The 26,497-nt window shown below is 44.5% G+C and overlaps 1 protein-coding gene across 3 annotated transcripts in view; it reads right to left on the reverse strand.

Moving 5' to 3' along the window:
- ADD2 (adducin 2) overlaps window positions 1–26,497 on the reverse strand; it is a 42,131-nt gene that overhangs the window by 14,532 nt on the left and 1,102 nt on the right. For all 3 annotated transcript variants that reach the window (XM_023251746.2, XM_045054346.1, XM_045054345.1), the window contains exons 2-11: window positions 25,528–25,666; window positions 18,434–18,585; window positions 17,954–18,034; window positions 15,352–15,501; window positions 13,790–13,933; window positions 11,769–11,867; window positions 7,094–7,270; window positions 3,093–3,350; window positions 1,939–2,058; window positions 960–1,049 (exon numbers count right to left, since the gene is read on the reverse strand). In XM_023251746.2, the coding sequence (XP_023107514.1) occupies window positions 960–1,049; window positions 1,939–2,058; window positions 3,093–3,350; window positions 7,094–7,270; window positions 11,769–11,867; window positions 13,790–13,933; window positions 15,352–15,501; window positions 17,954–18,034; window positions 18,434–18,585; window positions 25,528–25,666 (1,410 nt within the window). The remainder of the gene's footprint in view (window positions 1–959; window positions 1,050–1,938; window positions 2,059–3,092; window positions 3,351–7,093; window positions 7,271–11,768; window positions 11,868–13,789; window positions 13,934–15,351; window positions 15,502–17,953; window positions 18,035–18,433; window positions 18,586–25,527; window positions 25,667–26,497) is intronic.

The raw sequence follows: 26,497 nt of genomic DNA on the forward strand, positions 1-26,497 counted from the left end.
TCAAGAGAGAATCCAAGACCAGGATCCCCAAAAAAGAGGGATTCCAAGAACATGGTGTAAATGGCAGAGTTTTTAACAGTTTTGCTCACTGTACCGAACTATCACCACCACCACGCCAGTATCATGGGGTGTTTCTATCCTTGCTTCTGTGGCACATTGGGTGTTCCTCATCCTGGCTAGTGGAGGTGGGTGACCGTGCTGTTGCAATGACATAACCTTCACGCCTCCTGGCATGGGCACCCACCTTGTGGGCTGCAGCCTGATCTAAACTATCTCAATTCACTCTGCAGAGGGGAACAGTTCCTGTATTTTCCCCCTTCTTACCACTAAGGAATATGCCATGCCCACTGCTACCTTGCAATGAGTAACAATGATTTTCAACACAAGCCAGAATTATGATCTTCACCCTTTTTGCTAAGCACTAGTAAAACACTGTCCTATCTCAGGCATGGAAACAACTTTATACTTTCTAACTCTATGTGGGTTTGTGTGGGCAACTAACTGCCCCTAACTGAGCACAAGTCCTTATATACATGCCTTCCCTCTGTGAGCACATGAGCATCTTCCCAGCGCTATGGCCTGATGATGCCATATCCACGCACAGAGGCCAGAAACGCTCAGGGCAGGCGGGCCTGGAGCAGCTGGGAGTCACCAGCCACACTCCTGTGATGCCCACTTGCAGGATACCAATAGAGGGCAGAGTGGAGTTCCATGGGTAAGGCATGGAAGTTAGCATCCCTCCTGGGGCAGGCCAGGCTCCCCTGCCCAGTACCCAGAGAGAGCAATTAGACACTGTCCCTGGTCCTCACAGCATCCGTCTTGCAGCAAGAGCACCAGCACCCCGAATCATGGGGGAAGGTGGGCATGAGGACTCAGGGGTCCTGCTGCCCAGCCCCAGGCACTGAAGACCCAGAAGGCAAACACGTTTCCCCTCCAGACAGGGGCAGCCTCTGCTGTACCGGGCTTCGACTCTTCTCAGCGATGACGCTCGCCAGGAGCTGGGATTGAGGCCCCGCCGACTTCACATCTTGTCGGTTTTGTTCTCGAATCTGTGTGGCAAGGGAAGGGGAGAGTGAGCTTGCTGTTCAGTGTCACAGTGTGGAGCTTGAGAGGGAGCATTTGGAAGGCATACTGGTGTCCATCGTGTAGACTAGGGTCTACAAAGGTCCTTCCAGTGGGGTGGGGGCCTGTCTCCTCTAACACAGTGTGTGCCTTGAAGAGACAGTCTCCATGTCTGCTTCAGGGTGAATGAGTAGTTTATGTAAAATACCAGATTCTCATGCACTCTGAGGAGGTCATTTTAAGAGGTGAACAAGGCATAGTAGCTCCTTGAAGGAGGTCCTCATGTTTTATCGAAGCCCCTGAGAAATTTCTTTAATATAACAGATTCCGGGGGCCACCCCACAACCACTGAATCTGAATCTGTCTGTGGGGAGGAACAGGGGATTGGCCGTGGAATCTGCATTTTAAACAAGCACTGCAGAGGGTCCTTGAACCACACATTAAATCACCATTCTGTGATTTTACCTTTTGGGGGTGGTCTACTACAACTTAAGTTCTTAAAGTAACATGAGAAATATGAGTGAGTGAACTATAAAGCAAAGGTCGAGAAATAAACAGAAAAGATTTTGAAATTTTAAAAATGAGCCAAAAGAAAAATAGCATAAAATTCATAAAAACTCAATTTGTGGGCAGGTTTCTTAGACATATCTAATGTCTCAAGCAAGTATCCGTGTCTGAGGGTTATTTAGGACCACATAAGTACAGGAGTGAGCACAGCACTAGAGTATGGCCAATGAATAGTAGCTTCTTCCCCACAAGAGGCATCTGGGGTGTTAAGACAGGTGCACCCTGGGAACTCATCTCACGTTTGTGAGACCTGAGACTGCTCCCTGCTTGTGGGAGAAGCGATGGCAAGGCAAGCAGCTCCCACCTTACCTTGTTCCGCATGTCCAGCACTTCTTGGGGGTCGGTATAGAGAGGCACAAATTGGTTTGGGTTTTCGATCCGTATTGGCATGCCACTGCTGGATTTCTCCACTTCATCAGCCTTCATCCACTGAACACACACAAGGCCAGGTGGGTAAGGCAAAGGAATAAAGTCACCATGTCCTCCCCCATGGCTCACCCCCTGAGATCTGGGCCATGTGGCCTACACGGAAGGTCAGCAGGCCTACATAAAGATGTTCTCTCTTCTTGGGTCTCTTTCATGTCTGTCTGTTTCCCAGAAGAGACATGGGTAACAAACGACCCAGCTGTCAAAGAAGGTCCCTCAGGTCAATAGTCAGTCATAAAGAGCACTGGAGACTAGGGCTCAGAACCTTGACAACCAGCTTTGAGAAACAGGTAGCCACTTGAGCTTCAGTATCAAAGGATTTAATGATTTTTTGATTTGCAGGGCTTCATTTTTTTTTTTTATGAAGAGCTATTCTATTTGGCTGCTAGTTACTTTAATGTTAATGAAAAATCAAATTAAGAGTGGATGTGTATGTATGTGTATTTGTGTGTGTGTGTGTGTGTGTGTGAGAGAGAGAGAGAGAGAGAGAGAGAGAGAGACAGAGAGACAGAGAGAGAGAGAGAGAGAGACAGAGAGAAAGGGAGGGAGAAAGAGAAAGAGAAAGAGAAAGAGAAAGAGAAAGAGAAAGAGAAAGAGAAAGAGAAAGAGAGGAGGACAGAGAGAGAAGAGGGGTGGGGAAGGAGAAGACTACATAATAGAAATTAATATCCCACCTGCCTCTTGGGTTTATATCGGATGTACAGTCCAAATGTTGGATGGCCATGAACTTTGCAGAAGCCCCCTCTGCATGGGGGAGCAAGAAGCAAAAACCAATTGCTCCTAGGTTGTGTGCTGTTGAGAGTGAGGTCCAGCTGTGCCCTGGAGAAATCTGCTCCTCAGGCCCCAAAATCTCAATGCAGAGGTGCAACAAGGTGGCCAGAGATTTTGTGGGCATGAGCAGCTGCTCCCAGATGCCCAATAGGAAGCCCTAAAGGGAAACTGTAATAACCCAGACCTGGGGATATTTGTTCTGTTCCCCCTTTAAAGCTGTCTAGCCCACAGAGGTAGCCAGGCACCCTCCCTCCTGATCTCCTTACTGTGGTCTTGGGCCGGGGGCTGCCCATGCTCCTCTGGACCTCGTCAGCCACGTTGACCCGTAGGTAGGTATTGGGCGTGTTGAGCCAACGGGTCTTCTCCTTCTGCTGTTTTTGGGCATGCTGCCGCAAGGCAGGCATTGGGACCCCGTCCTCCTCAAACACGAAGGCTGTGACGGTGGCTGGAATCTCCACCTCACTTTTGTGTTTGGTTTTCTCTTGAACAAAGGGATAGCGGTATGTGTAGCCTGTTCTGTAACCCTAAACAAGACAGAAATAGAAAGAATCACTTACTGTGGGGAAAATGGCCTCCACGCACATATCCCACACACACTTGTCCCTTCTCTCTAAGGGATTCTGTTTAAACCAAAATCTCCGTAACACAACATAGGCCTTGCTGTTCCTTTTTTGTGTTTCAGAATTGCTCCCTCATCCTGATCCCCCAACATCTTCCTCCCTTCACCCCAACAAGCCCTCTAATTAGAGCTGAGAAAATCCCTAGAATCCCAGACAGGGCTCCTTACTCTAATAGTGCCCCAATTTTTCATCTACCCCAGTGGTTCTCAACCCTGGCCACACTTTGGGATCACTTGGGAGCTTTAAAAATGCTGGTGCCTGGGCCAGAGCTGCTGATTTCCACGGACAGTGGTGCAGTCTGGGATGCAGGATTTCTGAAAGCCTCCCAGATGATTCTAAAGTCAACCCTCATTTTCTCGACTCCAAGTCTTCTCAACTATTTCCTTCTTAGAACTCTGAAATCGGACTCAAAAACATCCCTGCTTCTAAGCAAGACCATATCCCAAGGTGGAAATGAGTGATGATTGGTGAGAACATTCAGTCATCTTGCTTGGCAGCTTCTGAAGCAATAATTTCTTGACTTTGCCTACCTTCTTTATTTTTTTAAATTAAAGAGGCATTAAGATATTTTTATGATTGTAAAGAAAATATAGACCTATCTAGAAAAATCAGGCAATATGGAAAAATATAAAGAAAAATGGGGGGGGGATGTCTTGGGGGCTCAGTCGGTTAAGGATCTGACTCTTGATTTCAACTCAGGTCATGATTTCCTGGTTCATAAGCTCGAGCCCTGCATCAGGCTCTGAGCAGACAGTATGGAACCTGCTTGGGACTCTCTCTCCCTCTTTGTCTCTGCCCCTCCCCTGCTCTCTCTCTCTCTCTCTCTCAAAATAAATAAACATTAAAAAAAGAAAGAAAAAAGTGGGTTTTATATAAAAATCTCATCCCCAGAGAAAACTAATAAAAATCTTTGTGGCCGTCTCTGTAAACACACACACACACACACACACACACACACACACACACACACAAATACACATATGTAAGTATATACATAATATATAACTATAAAATACATACAGTAATTATATATAACATATATAAAATAGTATATAAATGGGACCATACTGCATAAACAGCTTTATAAGCTGCTTTTCTAGCTTATCAATGTGTTTTTGGAGATTTTTTTTTCATGTTATTGAACCTATAAACACACAGAAACCTTTTTTTTTTTATTTTTTATTTTAACATTTATTTATTTTTGAGATAGAGAGAGACAAAGCATGAACGGGGGAGGGTCAGAGAGAGAGGGAGACACAGAATCTGAAACGGGCTCCAGGCTCTGAGCCATCAGCACAGAGCCCGACGCGGGGCTGGAACTCATGGACCATGAGATCATGACCTGAGCCAAAGTCGGACGCTCAACTGACTGAGCCACCCAGGTGCCCCAGAAACCTTTTTTTTTTAATATGAAATTTATTGTCAAATTGGTTTCCATACAACACCCAGTGGTCATCCCAACAGGTGCCCTCCTCAATGCCCATCATCCACTTTCCCCTCCCTCTCACCCCCCATCAACCTTCAGTTTATTCTCAGTTTTTAAGAGTCTCTTATGGTTTGGCTCCCTTCCTAACTTTTTTTTTCCTTCCCCTCCCCCATGATCTTAAGTTTCTCAGGATCCACATAAGAGTGAAAACATATGGTATCTGTCTTTCTCCGTATGACTTATTTCACTTAGCATAACACTCTCCAGTTCCATCCACATTGCTACAAAGGGCCACATTTCATTCTTTCTCATTCCCACATAGTACTCCATTGTGTATATAAACCACAATTTCTTTATCTATTTGTCAGTTGATGGATATTTAGGCTCTTTCCACAATTTGGCTATTGTTGAAAGTGCTGCTATAAACATTGGGGTACAAGTGCTCTTGTGCATCAGCACTCCCACACAGAAACCTTTAAACAGCTACAGAATATGCCAATGAATGAATATACCATAATTTATCTAACCAATAGTGGTAGATACTTTGTCATTTTCAAAATATTATAAACAACCCTAAAATAAGTATCTTTATACATTTAACCATACTATCTATAAAAAATAGTAATTTTGGGGGCAGCTGGGTGGCTCAGTTGGTTAAGCGTACAACTTTGGCTCAGGTTATGATCTCATAGTTTAGGGGTTTGAGCCCCATGGAGCCTATTTCAGATTCTGTGTCTCTCTCTCTCTGCCCCTCCACCTCTTGTACTGTGTTTCTCTTTCTCTCAAAAATAAACATTAAAAAAAATTTTTAATAGTAAATTTGTTTCCTTTTCAATATTTTATTTTTATGCCTCCCATTTTAGATTGAGGTCCAATATTATTCTAGAACAATATTAAAAGTGCTGACAGCAAGAATCATTGTTTTGTTTCAAAATTTAATGGAAATACTTTTACTTCTACTTCTAGTATTTTGCCATGATTTATTTTATCATGTTAAATGTCCTCCTGTCTTAACAGCTATATTTATGTCGATATATTTTTATCAAATAACTTCTGATACTAAAATGACCAAAAGGTTTTTATCCTTTGATTCATTAATATCATAAAATACATTTAAAAGATTTATAATATTAAATCATCCTTAAATACTAGGAATGAGCCTTCACTTGGTTATTAGGTATTATTCAATGTTATGCCAGATACTATCTGCTAGTGTTCAGAAAGCATTTTTCATCAACTCAAAGACTGGTCTGAATGTATTATGATCATTATGGTTTTGTGTCCTGTTTTCATCCTCTGAAACAGTTTAAGATGGCACAAGAATTATCTGTTTCTTAAAGATTTGAAAGAATTCCTGTATGAAACTTTCTGGCTCTGATGCTTTACTTAGGCATGGATTACTCAGCACACGAATGTTAATGGGAATTATATTTTCAGTGTGGATTGTATTTTTCATCATTATAACGTGGCCCTCATGGTCAGTCTCATAATAATGTGGAGATGGTTTGGAGGGACTGGAGGCAAGGGGAAAAAGATTAATTATCACAATGACCTGGATACAATAAAGAGGGTCCAAGGTAGTAGCAATGAGGAGGGGAACATGAATTAGATATAGAAACGGTCTAAGGATAGGTTTCATCCTTCACTTCTCTGAGCAATCAATGTTATAGTCTCTTCCTGCAACCAGTACCTCATGGTGCATGCTTTCCTCTTGTTCTCCAATTGTCCCCTGTTTATAGGTCGTATCATCAACTAAACTGTTAGCCCCTAGAAGGAAGAACGTCTTAACATTCTTTTGTATCCTTTCAAGCCCACTCCTGGACACATACCAGTTAACTCCTTGCAGGATTGATTCGTTCAATCATTATGACAGCATATTGTTAGAATACTGCTCACCAGAATAAGGAAATTAGTATATTATGTGTTTTCTACATTAAAATCATGAGATAAGAAAGGCAGAACTAACCACAAAGGAGTGAACTGAGCCACAATATAAGATGGCATCCACAGCCCTTAGAAGGGGTGGCAAAGGCCATCATTTAAGAAGACTCAACTACTATTAGAATGACCACAAATTCTGAGTCAGGTGCCAATCAATGAGGCCTTCACAACTTAACCCTGATGCTGGCAGTTCTCACGCCCACCTTATTGTCCCACTGACTGGTTACAGGGGGCTGAGGCTCAAGAGACTGGCCTGAAAGGACAATGGCACAAGACTCACCAGGTTGTCCAGCATCCTCATGAGGGCCTCAAACTCGTGCTCCCCCAGCCGGCTCTTCTGCATGGGTCCGAAGGTGCTCCCTGCCCACTGCACAGAGCCCACTTCGTGGGGTCGGTGCTTCTCCTGCTCCAGGAGGATGAGGTTCTCCACTCCCCCAGCGCTGGACAGGGCGGACACCTGCGGCGAAGAGCACAGAAACCTCAGTTTGTGTGTGTGTGTGTGTGTGTGTGTGTGTGTGTGTGTGTGTACACATGTCTAGAAATGTGAGCTGCATGTGACTTTTTCCTCCCAGAGGAAACTTACTGGGCATGCACCCATTTCCAGGAACAGAGGTATTAGCAATTTCTTTCTTAGTGTTAGTTCTTAGAGACTACAGAGGAGGAGGAAATCACACAAATGTTAAACCTTAAGAATAAAGCAATATGGAGGACTCAAAAGTTACCTGGGATACAGACTAACCTCAAATTGTGATTATTTTGCAGGTGGGGTCATACGGTAAGATCAGAAAGGGCTCCAAAGGGGCTTCAATTCTTGTCTGTAATATTTTATTTCTTAAAGAGGAAAAAATCTTAAGTAAAAAGGCTTTTACTTTTTAAATCTGAGTGGTGAATAGTGGGTGTATATTCTATTATTCTTCTGCACCTTTCTCTTTCTCTCTTCAAAATCTCTCCCTCTGTTGTTTTTTTGTTTTTTAGTTTTGTTTTGTTTTGTTTTGTTTTAGAAAAAAAAGTCACTCGAAAGAAAATAGGCTAGCTTCTCAGGCAATAAAAAACATCAGAGTAGCCTGATGGCCTGAATTTACAGGTCTAAAGGAAGAATTCATCTTCAACAGTGGTATTAGTTGGTCAGGGAAACCCAGAAAAAGGAGATACATGATGTGCTGGTAGTACACAGCCGGGCGCTGTGCAGGAGTCAGGCAGCTTCACCAATGGACTTGGAGTATATGTCCCATCATGTCTCCATGGAAAGGGGCTATAACAAGTGGTGCAGGCAATGGACTCTGGGTATTAGGGCAAGAGGTGTGTGTATACAGCAGGCGATTTTAATGATCCTAAAAAACATTTCCTAATCCAGCTAATCTCCTTATTTCCTAATTCTATATTCATCTAATGGTACATTCTATTTGTTCCATGAATCTGCCGCTCAGACATAATTGGTTATGATTTAGCTTCCAGGGTGAGTCCACCAACAGGGAGAGATGGTGGTTTCTGAGTATTATAGGTAGTGATCCAGGTGTTTTGTGCTGCAAATCTGATTGACATTTGATATCTCTTGTAAGCCTACCTATTCTAGGAGAATGCTCCGATTACATAAACATTCGGTGTTCCAGTTTTTACTGAAAATAAAAGTGTACAATTTAGCTTGCTGGCAAACATAAGTCTATGAAACCATGAGGCTCTGGGACACACCCAGAGTGTGTTAAATTCACCAATGTAACAAATGGCTCCTACGAGATGTCCTAGAGGTCAGCCAGGCCACCCCTGCAAGGTGACCCCTGTCACCCTGTGAAGTGGAGGGAGCAAGAACACTCATTTTCCATTCCCTCTTCATCCAAGACATGTGTCCAGTGGAAGCCTCCATTTTTATCTTACAAAGATGACTCCATTTCCTGGCAAAAACAGAGACTTCAGTAGGCATTTACTCTCCTCTCCCACCAAAACTAAATGTCCCTGTCCAATATCCCTGGAAGATGCTCAGATCCGTGCCTATTGAGGTAGCCTACTATACTGTTGTCCAAATGTGAGAAGGGTTACAGTGAGTTCATACAGATTGCATTGAGTTCAAACCTCCCTTTTTGTTACGTGCATTCACTAGTTCCAGTTCTGCCCTCTGTTGCTGTATTTTCTAATGCTGAAGTCCCTCACACCTACACTGGGGCTGCACCGTGGGAATGCACTCTCAATGGCCATGAATCCCAACTGGTAGATCAATTACCTAGTTCATCGTGGGTCCCTATCTAGCCAAGGCAGGGCTTTAGCCCTGGGACCGTGAAACCCTGACTTGGAGTGCAGACTGTCAGTTGATATTTCCCTGGCTGACTTGGAGTGAAACCCTGACTATCAGCTGATCTTTCCCACTGACCCTCATTGCCCCAAGAGGCAATGCAATGTAGTGTTTAAGCACATGGACTTGGGACATAGGCTGCCTGGGTTTGAATCCTGGCTCTGCTACTCACTCACTGTGTGACTTGGAGCAGTTATTTACCCTTTCTGTGCCTCAGTTTTCTCATCTGTAAAATGAAAATAGTAGGATCTACCTCATGAGTATTATGTAAGGCAATATTCGTGAAGTACCTAGAATAGCACCTGGTACATAGAGAGTGCCACATAAATGTTTATGATAAATAAATTCTGAGGTTTTACTATGAAAGAAACAATATGCCCTGGGGACTAGTCGTTATGGAGGAGGAAAGAATTGCCCACATCCTTACAAGAGCTGACTCCTTCCACCTCCCTTCCCTGCCCCCCATTAGTTTCCATGGTGATGGGTAGCAGATGGGGAAGAATTGCCTGAGCTTCTTCCCATCTGCCTGTAAGCAGAGCAGGGAGCTGCCTCTCTCAGCTGGGGATGACCCAGATTCCTAGAACCCCAAACTGATGGAGAGCAATGAGAACACTCTTCCCAAGGTGAATGGACTAGGCTTTTAGCCTTGAACCACTAAAATGACCACAGCCACATTTGCTTGTTTGCCAAGGTCACTGGGGGAGAAAAGTAGGCCCACAATGGAGACAGAACCTCAGTGCTGGCTGTTCAACTAGAAATGGTCTGGCCAGGGGCTGCAATCCCAACAGCATCTGTCAGCCCCTGGGATCATTCATGCCTTAAACCATCCACACTTCTGGTCTAATCTTGCCTGTTTTGCTTCTATACCTTCCAGCTTCCTCTCTCTCTTGCTAGAAGCTTCCCTGTTCTACAAGCTGGGGAAAAAAGCCACTGGAGCTTTTCTGGGGGTTATTTGGCTCCATTGCCTGATGCACTTTAACAAGGTCACATCGAGTCAGTCCTGACTGAAAAGAAAGGGACAGCAGGCAGGGCCAAGAGAAGCAGCTGGGGCTGTTGGGGCCAGTGGCTGACAGCTCTGCGCTTTCATCCCCTCAGCTGCTAGACAGCCATCCTGCCTTTGGTTAAACTGCACAGAGGCCATTTCTTAGTGTGGAGCAGTCTTCACCATGTGGGGGGATACATGGGCATCTCTCTCCATTCATTTTAGGTCCATGCTGTCTTTGCAAAGTGATAAGAGCTATTTTCTCATGGAAGCCTCTTCTTCAGCAGGAAGGTGGGGAACTTGTAAGAGCTCAGATATGGGGGGAAACAAAGTGAGCATATCAGAGGCTCTGCCAGGTTCTAATGTCAGTCATGGGACAGAGCTCAGGGCCAGCATCTCTGGTTGGGGTAGGGAGGCCACCGCATCTGAAAGGTACTGCCTTGATCCTGGTTCTACCTTCACCTTCTTCGGTTCTGACCACTGCTGTTTGGGGGGTGGGGAGACTTCTTCTAACACCTATTCATCATTGTCTTAATAACTGTCCTCTCAACTTAGGCCTTTAAAAACCATTGAGAAAGGTGCCACTTGTAGTCTCCACCTGGGATGCTTCTGGGATTGTCCCATTCTTCCGCCCACCCCTCAACTCCCAAGACAAAGGCAGGCCTTCTGTCTGTGGCACTGCTCTGCCTAGACGGGCCAGAAGAGAGCAGACAGGAGACCAAAGGACCTTGCAAGGAGCTGACTCATCCTGGAGCAGTTAGCCTCCCCTTGTGTCAACCGAGTCCTAAAAATACCATCAGCAACACCTCTCCTTGTCTGAAAGGCCCCATCCTCACAAGGACTCCACAGGCCCCATGTCTCCAGCTGAGGAAACATAGGCTATGGAAAGCAAGTCCCTGACCCAAAGGCACACATCCCAGAGCTGGGAAGGATGAAGTCCATTCAGCTTGCAAGGCCACCTTCCTCACCCCTGACAGCTTGCCACACTGAAAGGAGCATGTGTTTGGGTTATCCAACATTATTTTGTTAACTGGCAGAACTATAGGGTTTGTGCTTTCCTATTGCTTCTCCACCAATTCCTCTAGGGGGCCCATGATCACTGACACTCCCCACCCACCCTCTATCCCATCGCTTACTAGTTAGGGGAACTTTGTGATGGGCTCCCTGGACATTACTTTGGGGGATTCCCTGGTGTTCAGGTTTGCCATGCCAAACTTCACCCTGGCCTGCTCTCCACTTCTCTTTCTGGGCTGGACCATGTTAATAGTATTTACAAACTACACCCTCCAGGCAAAAAAAAAAAAAAAAAAAAAAAAGACCTACCTAAGTGGTATCTATTTGGCATAGCTAGATGTTACAGTTATACCCCAGGTAGGACCTGAGCATGGTAAGAACTTTTATATGCCCTATTATGGTTTCTACCACCATCCAATTGATGGGCCTACAAAGTTCCCTGCCCTGAGCACTGACCCTCAAGAGGTAGGCAATGGTTGTTAGATAACAGTGATAAATATTTTAAAGCTGCAAAACTGATTCTAATTGTGAAACTTTAGAAGGATAAGGTGGTTCCAAGGCAGAGAAACAGGGCAAGGCTTTCAGATGGCTGGCTCACAGGACTCCTTAAATCACAGCCAGGGGGGCCTGCGTCAGAGGCACTCTGGGGCCCACTCCCCAGAGGAACTTGCTCACCTGTATCTCACATGCAGCCTGCAGGTGGAAGACCTTATAAAACGCCTCCTCCACGGTGTCACCTAGAGCAACCACTCCATGGTTTCTTAGCACCAGGATCTGCAGAGGAGCAAATGGCCAATTAAAACTTCAAGTCTTTTAAACTTTAGTTAAGAAGGAGCGATTTTTCATTTATTCCAGATCAGCTTCCATATCTCAATCCCAAAGCACCCTCCCCACCAACTCCTTGTTCATTCTCCCCCTACAAACATTCCTAGCTACCCCACATGTAATATTAACCCGAGGCATCATCTGTAAGAAATGGAAGATGCTTTGTAAAACTGAGACTAGGTAGCTTGCTGGATTTCTTTGGGCAATACCTGGATTTTTAGGCTTTGGAGGGCTTAGAAATCTAAAAAACTGGTGTCTGTTAAATTGAACGAAATTACTTGATGTCCAATATTAGGGACTAACCTCAAAAGCAACCTCTGGATCCTGTGACTTGGTTGACTTGGAAACCAAAACCCAAGGGGGTGGCTCTCTCAAGAGGTGGTTCTGAAGAAACAGGTGAGTCATGTCACCTCTCTGGACCTCAAGTCTCCTCTCCATGAATTCGGTGATGTCCTGCCAGCTCTAAGACCCTATAGCTCTGTGAAAGAAGCTGTAGTGACCTTCTACTCTAACTCTCTGGTTTTACAGAAGAGGAAACAGAGGCCTAAAGAAATTGAAAGTCTCCCAGCTAGTCAGGGGCAGAATCCGAACTAGAACCCAGGTGTTTTCACTGTTGGTGCAATGTTTGTGAGTCAGCCAAGAGCAGGGAGATAAAAGGGGTGGTGGTGGGGGAGAGAAACAGAAATGAATTTACACTAAGAGCCTGACTCCCCAAAGTTCAGATGCAGAAACTGTTCCTTGGTTAGTTTTATCTTCAAGAACTCTCTGAAAACAGATGATGCCCACTGAGTAACAGGAACACAGATCGGTGTGTTGGATTTGTCCTTGCAGACCTCGGCTGAGGCCTAGTGGCCTCATCATCACATTCTCTGTTGCTGAATGAAAACAGCTGGAGTTTTTTTCCTCTCAAGGGAAACAGGAAGGGATGATGACTCTGGTCTCCAAAAGACTTTGTAGATAGCAAATGTCCTATGTCTCAAACTCTGACAGCATTTCATAGATGTGAACATCTCCTCCTTCTCCCGGCATTGCTAATGAGGCATTAGAGAATGTCAGGAGAGAGTGGCAGGGATTTCTCCCTTGTGTCAGAGATGGGAAGACAGGGGCTCTCAGACTGGAAATGACTCAGGCAGTGAGTGCCTTTTGAGGACAGGAACAAGCATCCAGCAGCCCAGGCTCTGCTCCAAAACTTCCTGTACTAAGCTGGCCACCCCTAATTATTTGCTGTTAAAATATAGGTCTTTAGATTTAAAAAAAAACAATAGTGAGATTCTGTTTCTATCAAGTTAGCAAAAAAAAAATGATAACAAGTTTAGGAAGACTAGGAAGCAGCGTTCTCACATACCAGATGCTGGGGAGGAGAGGGCAATTTGCCTATATGAAGTAAGAGTTCTAAAATGTGCATCCCAGGCATTTATCCTAAGGATGCAGTCTCAGGCATACACAGAGATTTAAATGAAAGAATTTCCATTGCATGTTGTTCATATCAAGGAAAAATTCAGGGGAAAAAACCCTCCAAATGTCCAACTACAGAAGACTGTTAAGGTAAAATGGTGACACAGCCATTCATATAATGAGGTATATTTTAATAATTTAAAATAGTGATTTAGAAAATAATAAAACACAATGGTATTTACTGGATATTGCTAAGGGAGAAAGGAGAATATATTTTATGATCCTAGTTTTATAAATATATGCAACTATATTTCGAGTGAGCACCAAAATCTCAGGGTAGTGGCATATAGAGAATCTTTTTTCATTTTTTTGTATATGTGCAACTTTGAAACATTGTCCACTGAACACGTGTCACTCATGATGTAGGCTTTTGACAATCCCACCCCAGAGCGTCTTCCCGGAACAGCTGAGCAAACCTTGCAGGTGGGTCCAAGGCACTTCTGCAGGCTGATTCGATCCGCTTCCTGCTCCATCCCACCATTGAAGTCATAGTAGGCCATGTCCCCCACCAGCAGGGCATTGTGGGAGACAGGCAGGAGGCCGCACTTCATGGCCGACACCTTCAGTGAGACAGTGGAATGATTAGCACCTGCAGCTCCCCTAGCTCCTCTGTCACATCTGCGCTTTCCCCAGAGTGGCACAGCCAGACTCTCCTCTGGGGACTACTGGTAGAGGGAGTAAGCCCCCAACAAAGGCACCACCCTCTGCCTCTGCTGCACCTGATTGGGTCTGGCTTTCTGCTTCCTCTGATGTCTTTCCAGATTTCCCAAATCTTACCATTTTGATAGCAGCCATGTCAATATACCATTTTCTAAAACTGCTACAGAGAATGCCCTTGAGAGAGCTGGTGCTGCTGCCCACTCCCAGCTCTTCTCTTGTCCTAGGACTCGGGGAAGAGGCTGGGGTGAGGCAGGGTCCAGGGTCCTCTGGGATGGGCTGGTGGAAGTCCTCAACCTTGAGGTCAGGGCAGAAACAGGGAGGCTCACTGAGAAGCCCCATCTTACTCATGACAGGGCAATAAGAGCACCAGGGAACAGGGTTAAAATCCATGCCCCACACCCTGCCTTTTATTAAAAGCAAGGGCATGGAGAGATTTAGGAGAGCTTCTTGCCTTTGTTCACTCATTCTGCCCCATGAGTAAGCCTGCAGAAATGGACACTCAGCACACATATATCATTGAGTCTTGGCCCAAATTCTGGAAAATCTGAATCCTCATAACTAGTGTACTTGGTAGAAAAAACCCAAGGCCAGTGACAAGTCTGCTCTGCCCCTGTAGGTATGAGGCCTCGTAGTCAGAAAGATGGGTTGAAGGCTGGGGAAACATCCAGAACTGGTTGGTGGTTGCCTTTCCAAGTGACACTGCAGTGTCTTAGGTACACATGGGGAAATTACCAGAGCCCTTGAACGGACAATCTGATACTTGAGGGTATCGCTTCTACTCTTTCCTGGTTTTCCTTGCTGCAATCCCAGCTCTCAGCCTACCTTGGGCAATGAGGAGTGGACAAGTCCAGGTTCCCACTGTATTATCTTGTATCAAGATCTCTCCTTACTAGAGAGAGGGGCTGGGGGCAGGCGTCAGCCCTTAGTCCAGTAGGACTGACCTGAACAGAAACTCAAGAGATGCCATTACCTGGGTCAGTAGTGCTTGTGTGTGTGTGTGTGTGTGTGTGTGTGTGTGTGTGCAGCAGGGTGGGGGACGCAGTAGAGCAGACATTACACATCTTTACCTTATCTCCCCAAATCAAGACTTTGGTGCTTAGAAAAATGGAGAGGATTAGTGTCCCCACGTTGGGTGTTCCCCCTCCTCAACTTGGCCTGAGTTCCAGGAAATCTTTCCAGAACTGTTTTTAAAAAACAAGACTGCCACCAGCTTGGGGGGCTTAGGTCTTTCCTCAGGGAGAACCTCAGAGAAGCAGGTAGCGGGGGTCTGCCGCCAGCCTCAGGGTCTGAAATGCCGGCCTAAGGAGTGGACACTCACGGCTGCGGTGGCTGGCGTGTGCAGGTGGATGATGCAACGCACGTCGGGTCTGGCTGCGTAGATGGCCGAATGCAGACAGAAGCCCGTGGTATCCACTGGGAAGCAGCTGCTGCCCTTCTCCACCACCTCTCCCAGGATATTCACCTTGATCTGGGCCAACGAAGAAGAGAGACTGATGGCCACAGGGCCGGCAGAGGCCCTCACAAGTCTCCCTGCCCGTGGGCCAGCACACGCCTACCCTCTGTATTCAGACATTCCAGCACACCAGGAGCTAGGGCTGGGCTTGGTGTTGGGAGAAAAAGAGACCTGGTTTCTGCCCTCAGTGAGTATACAGGCCAACAGGCAACATGGGTGATTATAATTCAGCAGGAAAAATACTACAGCAGAGTTTCTCAAACTTTACTGGGTATAATAATCACCTGGAGATCCCATCAAAATGCAGATTCTGATTCAGTAGCCAAGAATGGGGCCCAAGAGTCTACATTCCTAACAAGTTCCCAAGTGACACCCAGGCTGTTGGTCTACAGACCACAACTTGGGTAGAGGGGCTAGAAGACAGTCCATCACAGAATTCTCTAGAAACAGATGGAAGGAGTGTTTGATCCCAGTAAAAGAAGGAGATCAGAGAAGTCTTCCCAAAAGAAGTAACATCTGAGATGTTTTCTTGTTTTTTTACTCTTTACTTTGAATTTTTAAACATACACAAAGGTAAAGAGAGTAGTATAATAAACATCCATTTACTAATCACCCAAAAGCTAGGTCTTAAAGGACAGGTAGAAACTAGTCACTGGTCTTATAATATAATCTGCTTCTGATGCCAAGGAGGTAGTAGGTGTCATGGCTAAAAATCACACATTCATGTGATGTGCGCGCACACACACACACACACACACACACACACACACACACCCCTAATGGTGGCTCTGGCTGGCTCTGCACACAGTCAGGCTGTGGTGTTCCCTGCTTAGCATAAACAGTTTCACGGAACATCACCACTAGAGAAGGTCACTTTGTGACACAGCAAGACAAAAGACTATTCCTTAATCATGCTTAAGCATAGACAAAAACAACCCTGTGCGAGTACAATCATGTCCATACCTCCTCCTGGCTAAGGGGAAACCCTGGAGCTTCTTTATCAATGGCAGCTTCTGCCTCGCTCCAATCCCCCACTCCTGCCTCACAGAACTGCCCCTATGTCTGACATTGCACTATCCAAGGCAGCACCCTCTTCTTAGCACCAGCCAGTTGTCCTAATGTCACTTCTGCACACAGCTGGCAGGGTACGATTGCTACACGGAAACCTGGCCACATCACTCACCTGCTTACAGTGCGTCAGAGGCTCTACATGACCAGCAGAATAAAGCAAAAGCACCATAACAAGGCTTTTGGTGCCATTTATCATCTGGTCCCTGTCACCATTCCAGCCTCACTAATATGTGAGCCACTGTCCTCCCAAGTGCACCATGATCTGGCATGCGTCTGGCTTTGTGCGAACTGTCTTCCTGCTGAGGACACAATTGCCTCTGCCCAGCCCCTCCCTGCTGTCCCGGTCTATGTCTGCCTATCCTGTGGTTTCCTGGGGACTCAGTTCATTCACCACTGGGTCAACCCAACTCCTTTGCCCCTCCTGCTGGGGCTCCCTAAGCTTCCTGCTATAGGAGAGCATTCTTCACTCTGAGTTTACTTGCCTGCTCCCCCACTAGGCCACGAATGACTTAAAGGCAGAGCCTGTGCCTCCTTGTGTCTTTGGTTCCAGTCTGACTCAACCATGACCTTGTTAGGTGGCCCTGTTCAAGTCACTTACCTCCCTGGGCACCAGCATCCTCTCTTCCCTGTAAAGCGGCCTTGGCAGTCCTCATGGTCCTGCCCTGCCCAAATACACTGTGACTTTGTCAGCTGGCTCTTTTAACTGCAAGCCTGGACTCAACATGTGAGAGTGTGTCAAAGCTTGCAGAGGCCTGGAGGTGGCACCCTCTGGCCTCGGCTGTGCAGCACAGATGGTGTAGCCCCCCGCAACCACTGGCCCTCTTCTGCTTGTAAGACAGTCCTTTCTACTGTTTTCCTTCTCCCACTCAGGAATCTTTCCTGCTCAAGACCAACTTCTGGAACTTTCTTCCTACTACATCTAAAAGGAGCAAGAGAACCAAAAGGGGTCCCAGAAGCTATCTTGAATGGCACCAGCACTAGGCAGGTCTTGCAGAGTGCTTGAGAGAAAGTACTGGCTGTTGTTCTAATATATCCCCGAATCTAGTAAGGCCTCCCCACTCCCAGCCTTTGGGGTCCAATCCCAGGCATAGGAAGACCCCGTGCCCATATCCTCCATTTCCTCCTCCTCCTCCTCCATCTCCTCCTCCTCCTCCTCCTCCTCCTCCTCCTCCTCCTCCTCCCTCCGACTGCGCTTGTTGCCTGCACCTTGCATTTGGTCTCATGGTTGGGTTGTGCTATGGGTATTCTGCTTCAGGGCCATGTGTCTTCTCTGGCCCACCGGACTGCAAACTCCACAAGGAACAGGACAACAGCAGCTAATCTGGAGATGGCCTGTCACTCTAGGCTGCTGTTGTTTCAACAAGGAATAGGCAGCAAGATGCCAGACTGTACTCACCAGGCTGGATGCGGTGACTTCACTACAAGAAACTCCCTTAGGGCTAATCAGGAAGTGATCCTGTTCCTTGCTGACTCTCAGCTGGAAGGAAGACACATGTTGTCAGTGGCAAGGAGAGAGAGGGATCATTTCCAAGGACTCTCTGCTTGAATCCCCTCTTCCCCTGAATCCACTGCATCTAAAACTTCCTCCCAGGAACCCTTATCTCCCTCCAGCACATGAGAGATGAAGAAGATCCAGCCTTTATTGGAACTGGGGCAATGGACCTACAATAGGAACCTCCCAATGATCAGGGGTAGCCCTAGAAATAGGCTCCAGGAGTTCCTAGCTCCTTATCTAGAGAAGTGGCCACGAGTGGCCACAATGGTTAGAAACCTTGAAAGGGCTCAGTGCATGACCATGCCAACAGCAGGAGTTCTCCCTTCCGATTTTGTCAGGGCCACACACAGTGCCCACCCCACTCCAAGATGCTCTCCTCACCGTAACGTAGGTGTCGCTCAGCTGGGCCCAGCCATAAAGGTCTAAGAGACGGTACACGCTGCTGATCTTGCACCGCATGAGCCGCTCTCCCTTGGCCAGGTTCAAGGTGTCAGTTGTGTGGAGGTCATTGATGGGTGTCATCATGGAGAAGTCTGCAGGGAAACAGGGCGGGGACAGGGCAGCTCTCAGGGTCAGGGCTCCTGTCTGCCCCCCTTCCTTCCTTGCCTTAGTCCTCTCCAAATTCTCACTGGCACCACAACTGCACAAAACTTCCACAGGCAGGGAATTAAATATTCTTTGACTCTTACCCAGGGGGAGAATGTCCATAGAATGGATAGTTGTGCCCAAGTAAGTCTTCTGCTTATTCAGATAAAAATGGCATTGCCTTTGGTCAAAACTCATGGCAATATTCAAACCACAGAATGGAGAGTTCTCAGAATGCCAAGCCTACAATAAATCCTGAAGATGGACACTGAATAAAAGCAGAAGTAAGTTTCTGGGCATAAATAGGGATATATTTCATCAACTAGTTTTCATGAAGAAGTTCCTAATCATTAGACCTGCTATTATCATATTGTTTAAACTATATCATGTAATATAACTTCTCCTCTGCTTTAGAAACAGGGAAAATTAGAAAGCCAAGTCAGGCAGGAAGTCAATTACTCAACCTTTTCTGACAAGTCATAAGCTTCCAGAAGTCAGTATGGCTGGCTGAAAGGCTTCAGGCCTCAGGCAGGCCACATCTTTTCCCCTCTGGATGTGCAGTCCCTTGGTTACTTATGGTTCTTTCTGGGAATTTGGAGGGATGTGGAAAGGATTTGGAAATTGGCCTAGAAGATTTGATGGTCCTATCCTCAGGGCACCCAAAGGGTCTAGGAGGTGATGTCCAGTCTATCCCATTAAAAATGATGACTGCTGCCTGCACACCTCCAGAAGGCATAAGAGGGTGTCTGAGACCAGCACTTCTGATTAGTATCCAGAAACCAATAAAAGAATCAATAGGAGAGGGTTCTGGCTTAAAATGATGTCTGGCTGGGAGCCTCCTGATGCTGCCTCTCCCAGCATCTCACTAAAAACTTTAATGGATTCAAATGCCCTTTAGAAGCTTCCACCATCTCAATAACCTCACTACTACACAATGTGATATATGTCCTAAATCAGGTTTGCCATTAGTTGAAATGATGAGGTTGTTTGCAGAAGTGAGGGTGGATCAGGTGCTGTTGGGCCTATGTATAGCAAACAGAACCAAACTCAAAACACCCCATGTCAGGAATATGCCCCCAGAAAGCCTGTGACCACCAGAGGGATACCTCCAGGGCATGTGTCCAGTAACCATGGTTGACAGAGAAAGAAGTGGTCCAAAGGCTCAGCTGAACTGGCAAAAAGGACAACAAAATTCTAAAGTCAACAATTTCTAATTGGAATTGACCAGTCTGGGATCCTTTCTTCCTCTCTGTGCATTCCCTAGACAAGCAATTACCTCTTTGCTTCATCCCTAGCAGCAAGAAGGGAGGGATATCAAAAGCAACCCTGCCCCCATATAAAGCCAGGCAAGAGGGGCTATCCACAATTTCTTGGAATCCTTCTTTTACAAATAACTATGGAGTCCCAGGGATGGCCAGGAGGCCAGAATAGGTCTAAAAACATGCCATCACATCTTCCGTGTCCTGTATCAGTGTCCCCCTCCCCCACTCCATGGAGCTTTGCTGTAAGGATTATCCCACCCACAGGCCCACGGTGGGAGAAGAGACCAGAAGCTTCCACCAGCAACTCCAGAACCTCTGCTCTCAGGGTTTTAAGAGAAAGAATGCTTGTTCTGACCAGCTTCACAAAAGTTAGGATACTGAGTGCCAGGTTTATGACTTAGATCTAACCAAGCCATTTACTCAAGGGACCTAAGAGAACACAGAAAAAGATGAAAACTCACTAACCCCTCTGGGAAAGCTAAGACTGAAGGACACACTATTGCAAAAAAAAGAAACCAAAATAAAAACACAGAACCACCACAAAATTCTAAGGCAAATGGAGCTGGACAAAGAACAACCTATCTGTGCATGATTTCATGACTCTTGGAACCTCCCCTGTCCACAATCCCTGACTCAGATACCCTGGACATAGACTAATCAGATTTTCAGGCATCCAACTGTCTTTCTGACAGATGCTGGCCAGTGAGGCAGTGAGAATTCTGGTCAGCTCTATTTCTCTCCCAAAAGAAAGAGTATAAGGTCAGAGACATGAAAACGATGAGAAAAAATAGGATAGCTATGGAAGACAAAGACCAGAGAGTCAGCATACAGAAAATTAGCATCAATATAACAGAAACAATTTCTGAACTGAAAAAGAGACCTGTGTAAATAAGTTATAAGGATTTACTGCATGCCAGAGGGAAAAGCCCATGAAGGGAAAAAGCCTATAATTATATGCTTCCTGACACATTTCTGAAATACAAGGATAAGGAGAAAAAAATGCACAAACACCTACAAAAAAATTTGGGTTACCTACAAAGTAACAAAAAAATAGCCTGTTTCAAATTTCTCTGCTATAGCAATAGATGCCAGATAGCAATAGATGCCAGAAGACAATGCTACAGGAGGTTTACTAACAAACAACACTATAATAAAGTGACATAAAGCAGGTAAAAAGAAAAGAGTCACCAAAACTATGCCCAGAAAATGTAAACAAAAATAAACAGAGATCATAATACTATTATCAAAATAGAAATCAGGGAAAGCACATCCTTTTGGAATATTCATCCTTGGCACCAAGAAGGGAGGTATAACAAAAGCATAAGGACCCCAGACAAAGCCAGGCAGCAGAGGTCACTGTTGGGAGGACCGTTGTATACATTGTCCTACATGAAATAAACCTATAATTCATAATGAAGCTACAGCTATAAAGAACACTTTTGCTTTGGATACCGTTTCAGCAAGGTACAAAGCAAAAGCCATCAGAAATACAAAGAGAAATGAACAGTAATCAAATATACAGAGGAAAACAACACAAATCTCACTTTTTATAAAATTGAAAATAATAAATGAAGATACAGATTAAACACTATGCCCTAGAGACAGAATCTACATATCATTTAAAAATGATATTAGGGCACAAAGAAAATCTCAGTAAATCCCCAACATAGACATTAAATAGGCCACATTACCCAAACACAATGCAATAAAATTAGACATTATCAACAAACCTTTAAAATAATACAAATTAAACCACTTGGAAATGAGAAAGCACACTACCAGACAGTTCTTAGAATAAAAATAAAATCAAAGCAGCAACTGCAAACTATCTAGAAATTAACAATAAAGGAAATACTGTGTCAAAATTAATGAGGTAAGACCAAACTTACATTCAGAGAAAAAAAATTCATAGCCTAAAATGTCTTTATTATTGAATTAGAATGAAAATAAAGTATTCGTTTTATTCCATTCCAGAAAAAAATATAAATATCAAAATAAACCAAAGAAAACTTTTGGAAAATAATTAATGAATAGAAAAACAAAATCAATGAATTGGGAAACTCAAAAATTAGTAGAACAAATACATAGATCCAAGAATTGGCTTATGCAAGATATATGAATAAACCAACATCTGGATTGGCTGTAAAAAGACAGGGGGAATACACAACACCAGAAATGAGAATGGGATGTCATCTCGTCCACAACTGAAAGTTTAAATGGTAGAAAGATGGTACATTACTCTAATAATTTTGAGACTCCCTATGAAATGAATCATTTATTTAAAATATATGGCCAAAATTTACTCAGGACGTAGCAAAAATATTTTTTTTAAAGACCCTAGATAAAACTGAGAAAAAAAATGTTATAAAAAATGTCACCTATCTGGATGACTTTACTGGTGAATAATAAATCTCCAAGGAAGAGAGACTTCCTATCTTATTTAAATTCCATCAGGACAGGGGCATCTGTGTGACTCAGTTGGTTGAGCATCCAACTCTTGATTTCAGCTCTGGTCATGATCCCAGAGTCCTGGGATCAAGCCCCATGTCCAGCTCCACACTGAGTGTGGAGCCTGCTTAAGATTGTCTCCCCCTCAGCCCCTCTCCTCCTCTCTAAAATAAAAACAAATAAATAAATAAATGCCATCAGGACAAAGAAAAGTGCAGGGATCACCTGATTTATCTTATGAAACTATAGCCTTAATACCAGTACTAAATGAGGACTGCACAAAAAGGGAATTTCTGACCAATCTCATGTATGAATATGCAAAATCCTGAATAAGTCTAGCAAATCAAATCTAGAAGAATATTTTCAGAAGAATGCATCAAGACCAGGAATGATTGATCAGGAATGAAAAAATACTTCAATATTCAGAAATCTATTAATATAATTCATCACATCACTAGTTCAAAGAAAGGAAAGTCAATAAATGCCCAAAATGCATTTTATAAACTCAACATCCATTTCTGAGAAGAACCCATATTGAACTAGAATAAGAAGAGATTTCCTCAACATGATCACAAACTCAACTCTTCGGGTAAAGGGTTTCTATTAAAGTCAGAAACAAGAATGATTATTCTCTAATCTATTATTAAACATTGTTCTGAGAGTTCTAATGAATACAGTGAGAAAACTAGAAAAAGAAAACAAAGGGTAAATGTTGAAATGAAGGATTCAAAATGAACATCATTTGCAAGTCATGGGATTTTTTTTTTAAATATACAAAACCCAAGAGAATTAATTGAGAAACTATTAGAATTTAAGAGTTCAGCAAGAAGCTACTTTTCTGGTACTGGTAAGCTTCTGGTAAGAAGCTACTGGTGACAGCTATCACCAGAAAGAAAATTGAGTGGAGAAAAAAATCATTTAAAATAACAAAGTTACATAAAATTTCCAAGATAAACTTAATAAGAAATTAGTAGGGACTATATGAAAAGAACTACTAACCTTCTCTGATGGACATTAAAAAAGGTTTAAAAAAAAGCAAATCAACAGAAGACATACATCATCTCTGAACAGACTTAAAATTCATTCATGCAAATATTTTTAAAACACCTACTCTATGACAGCTACTTTTCTAAGTCCAGGACACTACTCTAGGGTACAGCAGTGAACAAAGGATACAAATATCTTTTCTCCTGTGGAACTTATATTCTAACATAAAATTGTAAATTTATAAATTCTTCACCAAATGAATCCATTCAATACAATCCCAACCAAAATCCCAAAAGGGAATTTTTGAGGTAGATTGGCGGGGGGGGGGGGGGGGGGGGGGGTACGGAACATGACAAATTCTAAAGTTATTTTTAAGAATAAACTGGCACAAATAGTTGAGGATTTGACAAATAAATAATTAAGGGTATTTGTCCCATGAGATGATAAAACATGGGAAAGGTGTTTCTGAGTGTGTAACCAAAAGCAGAACACACAAAGGAAAGTACCGACAGATTCAGAATGTGATACAATTCTGAATTGTACTACAAAAATAAAATCATCCCAGTATGTATATGAAAATATATCCAACCTCATTAGTAATTAAATAAATGCACATTAAAACACAAAGTGCTATTTATTGCCTATCAAATCAAAAAGATGAAACGAATGGCATAATACATACTATGCACAGATCAAGGTGCAGGAAATGGGCATGACTGCATTTTTTGTGGGAATGTAAATTGGTTCTTTCTTTCTCCAGGGAAATTTGGCATTATGCATTAACATCTTCAAAACATGCAAATTCTTTAATCCAGCAATTCTACTTCCAGCAATCTGTCTTTAGAAAATAGTCATAGAATAAATCGAAGAATTTATTGCATTGTTGTTCACAACAGCAAAAAATTGTAAACAACCTCAAAGTCCAAAAATAGGAAATTGGTTAAATGAACTATGGCATACTCAGCCATGCCACAGAATATGCATACCTCCACCAAACATTGTATTACAGAACCATGTTTTATTATGTGAAAAATTAGTCAAGATATGTTAAGCTATCAAATTTACATATATAATGTGATTCCATTTTTGTTTTCTTAATTTATCTATGTTAAGAGAAAAAGGCTGGAAGGATATACACCAAAATACTGATAATAGTCATTTCTTGGTTGTAAGAACACAGTACAGTGATTTTTATTTCTCTTTCTTGAATTATTTTCCTAATTTTCAGTCATATTCCTGTATTTATGCTGTGGAGGGGAAGTATTTTTTAAAATTTTTTTAATGTTTATTGATTTTTGAAGGAAAGAGAGACAAAGTGTGAGTGGGGGAGGGCCACAGAGAGAGGGAGACACAGAATCCGAAGCAGGCTCCAGGCTCTGAGCTGTCAGCACAGAGCCCGATGCGGGACTCGAACTCATGAACTGCAAGATCATGACCTGAGCTGAAGTCGGACAATTAACTAACTGAGCCATTCAGGTGCCCCAAGTATTTTTTAATGTTTGTTTCTTAAAGGTTGTGGGCAGAGCTTCAGAGACTAGGAAAATGGTTTCATGCCCAGCTCTGGATGTGTGTGGCTCTTGTCTAGGGAGTCAGGTTGGTCTGTGCAGTGTGAGACTGAGACACTGGCTTCAATGGCCTCCTCTCATCCCCACGACCCCATCTGCAAGGGAGTGGCTCCAGGAGACTGAGGAAAGAGCAGCCTGAGTCAGGGCCTGCTGCTAGAACACAAGGATTTTTCTTCGGTTCTGCACCTGTAACTAGAGTAACAGGGAGCAGAATCCTCACTCCCCACTCCTGGTTGCTCAAGTAGAGGCCATGTAAGGGACTTTGAGCTGCAAAACTCTTCCCTTCATGCTAATCCACTTATGAGGGGGACTGGAAGAGTCACATAGAGGCTGCCCTGCCTCTCACAGCAGTGACACCATGTCATTCCCATTCCCTCCCCCAGCAGAACGAGAAAAAGGTTTTCCTGTAAGTCATCCTCCCCATTCTATTTCTGGGCATCAGGAAGAATTCTTCTGTGGGTCTTTAAATCCAGCAGCCTCAGAAGCAGAGCCAGGTACCTCTTTGGCTGGTCCCCCAGGTCTGCAAACCCAGTTGCACCACTCACTCCGTAGCCTGGCAACCAACCCTCTCTTCCCCACCCCACTTCCTCCACCTCTGCTCCTGGCAGCTCCCCAGCTCCCCACATACTCATGGAAGATGTTGGGAAGACTGCGTGGGAGGTGCTGGCCATGAAGTCCGCGATCTGCCGCAGGGCCCAGATGTTGGAGGAATTGTTCCCCTTCTTCATCTGCTCCTGGATGAGGCCTTCCAGCTCCTCCCTGAAAGACTGAAGCAGGCCCCAAGGCGCTGGTCCCCGCAGTGTGTCTCATGCAGGAGGCTGAGGGCCCCTCTTCCAAGTGCCCGCCCCTATCCCTGGCTCAACTAGGCCAGGGCCACACATGGGATCCTCAGGCCCCAGAAAACACTGGGGGTTCCACAGGTACCTCAGGAGACCCCCCCCCCAAACTGCTGTTTGGGAAGCAAAAAGGAGATGTCCCCTGCTGTGTTCCCTTTGCCCTATGAACCGTAATCCAGATTCCAGGTCCTTCCTGGGTCTAAGTGACAGTCAAGACACACTCCCCATCACCCACCTGGACTTCCCCTACCCACCACCATCAGACTAAGGCAGCTTCACTTTAGTAATTGAGACATTTTAAAAAGCAGAACTGAATGAAAAAGTGTGCTATTGTCCCTGTCCAGTAGGCATGCCTATGGCTCTTCTAGGCCTCAGTTTCCTCATATATGGAAGGATTTGCTGTCCTCCCTGTAGCTTCCATTTCTGATGTCCTATAACTCTAAGCCTGGCTTTTCAGACCATAACTAAGACATGCCTGTCCACCAGGTGGCAGCAGGGAACACGCAGGAGGAAATAGGCATTGGTGAATCTATAAAAGGACAGAAGAAACATGACCTCCTCATGTCCTCATTTCTTGCCTGGGAATAGAGTCCTATCCATTCAGGCCCCAAAACTTGGGTTGGTACTAACTCTGCCACTCCTACCACACCTGCCATCTCTCCTAGTCACAAGTTGGGGAGTTTTTCCATCATCTCAATGCTTTTAGTACCTGCCATATTCCTCCAGGCTCCTCACGTAGACACCTGTCACCCAAACCTCAGG

This window comes from Felis catus, chromosome A3 (assembly GCF_018350175.1).
Source record: "Felis catus isolate Fca126 chromosome A3, F.catus_Fca126_mat1.0, whole genome shotgun sequence".
NCBI classification, from domain to species: Eukaryota; Metazoa; Chordata; class Mammalia; order Carnivora; family Felidae; genus Felis; species Felis catus.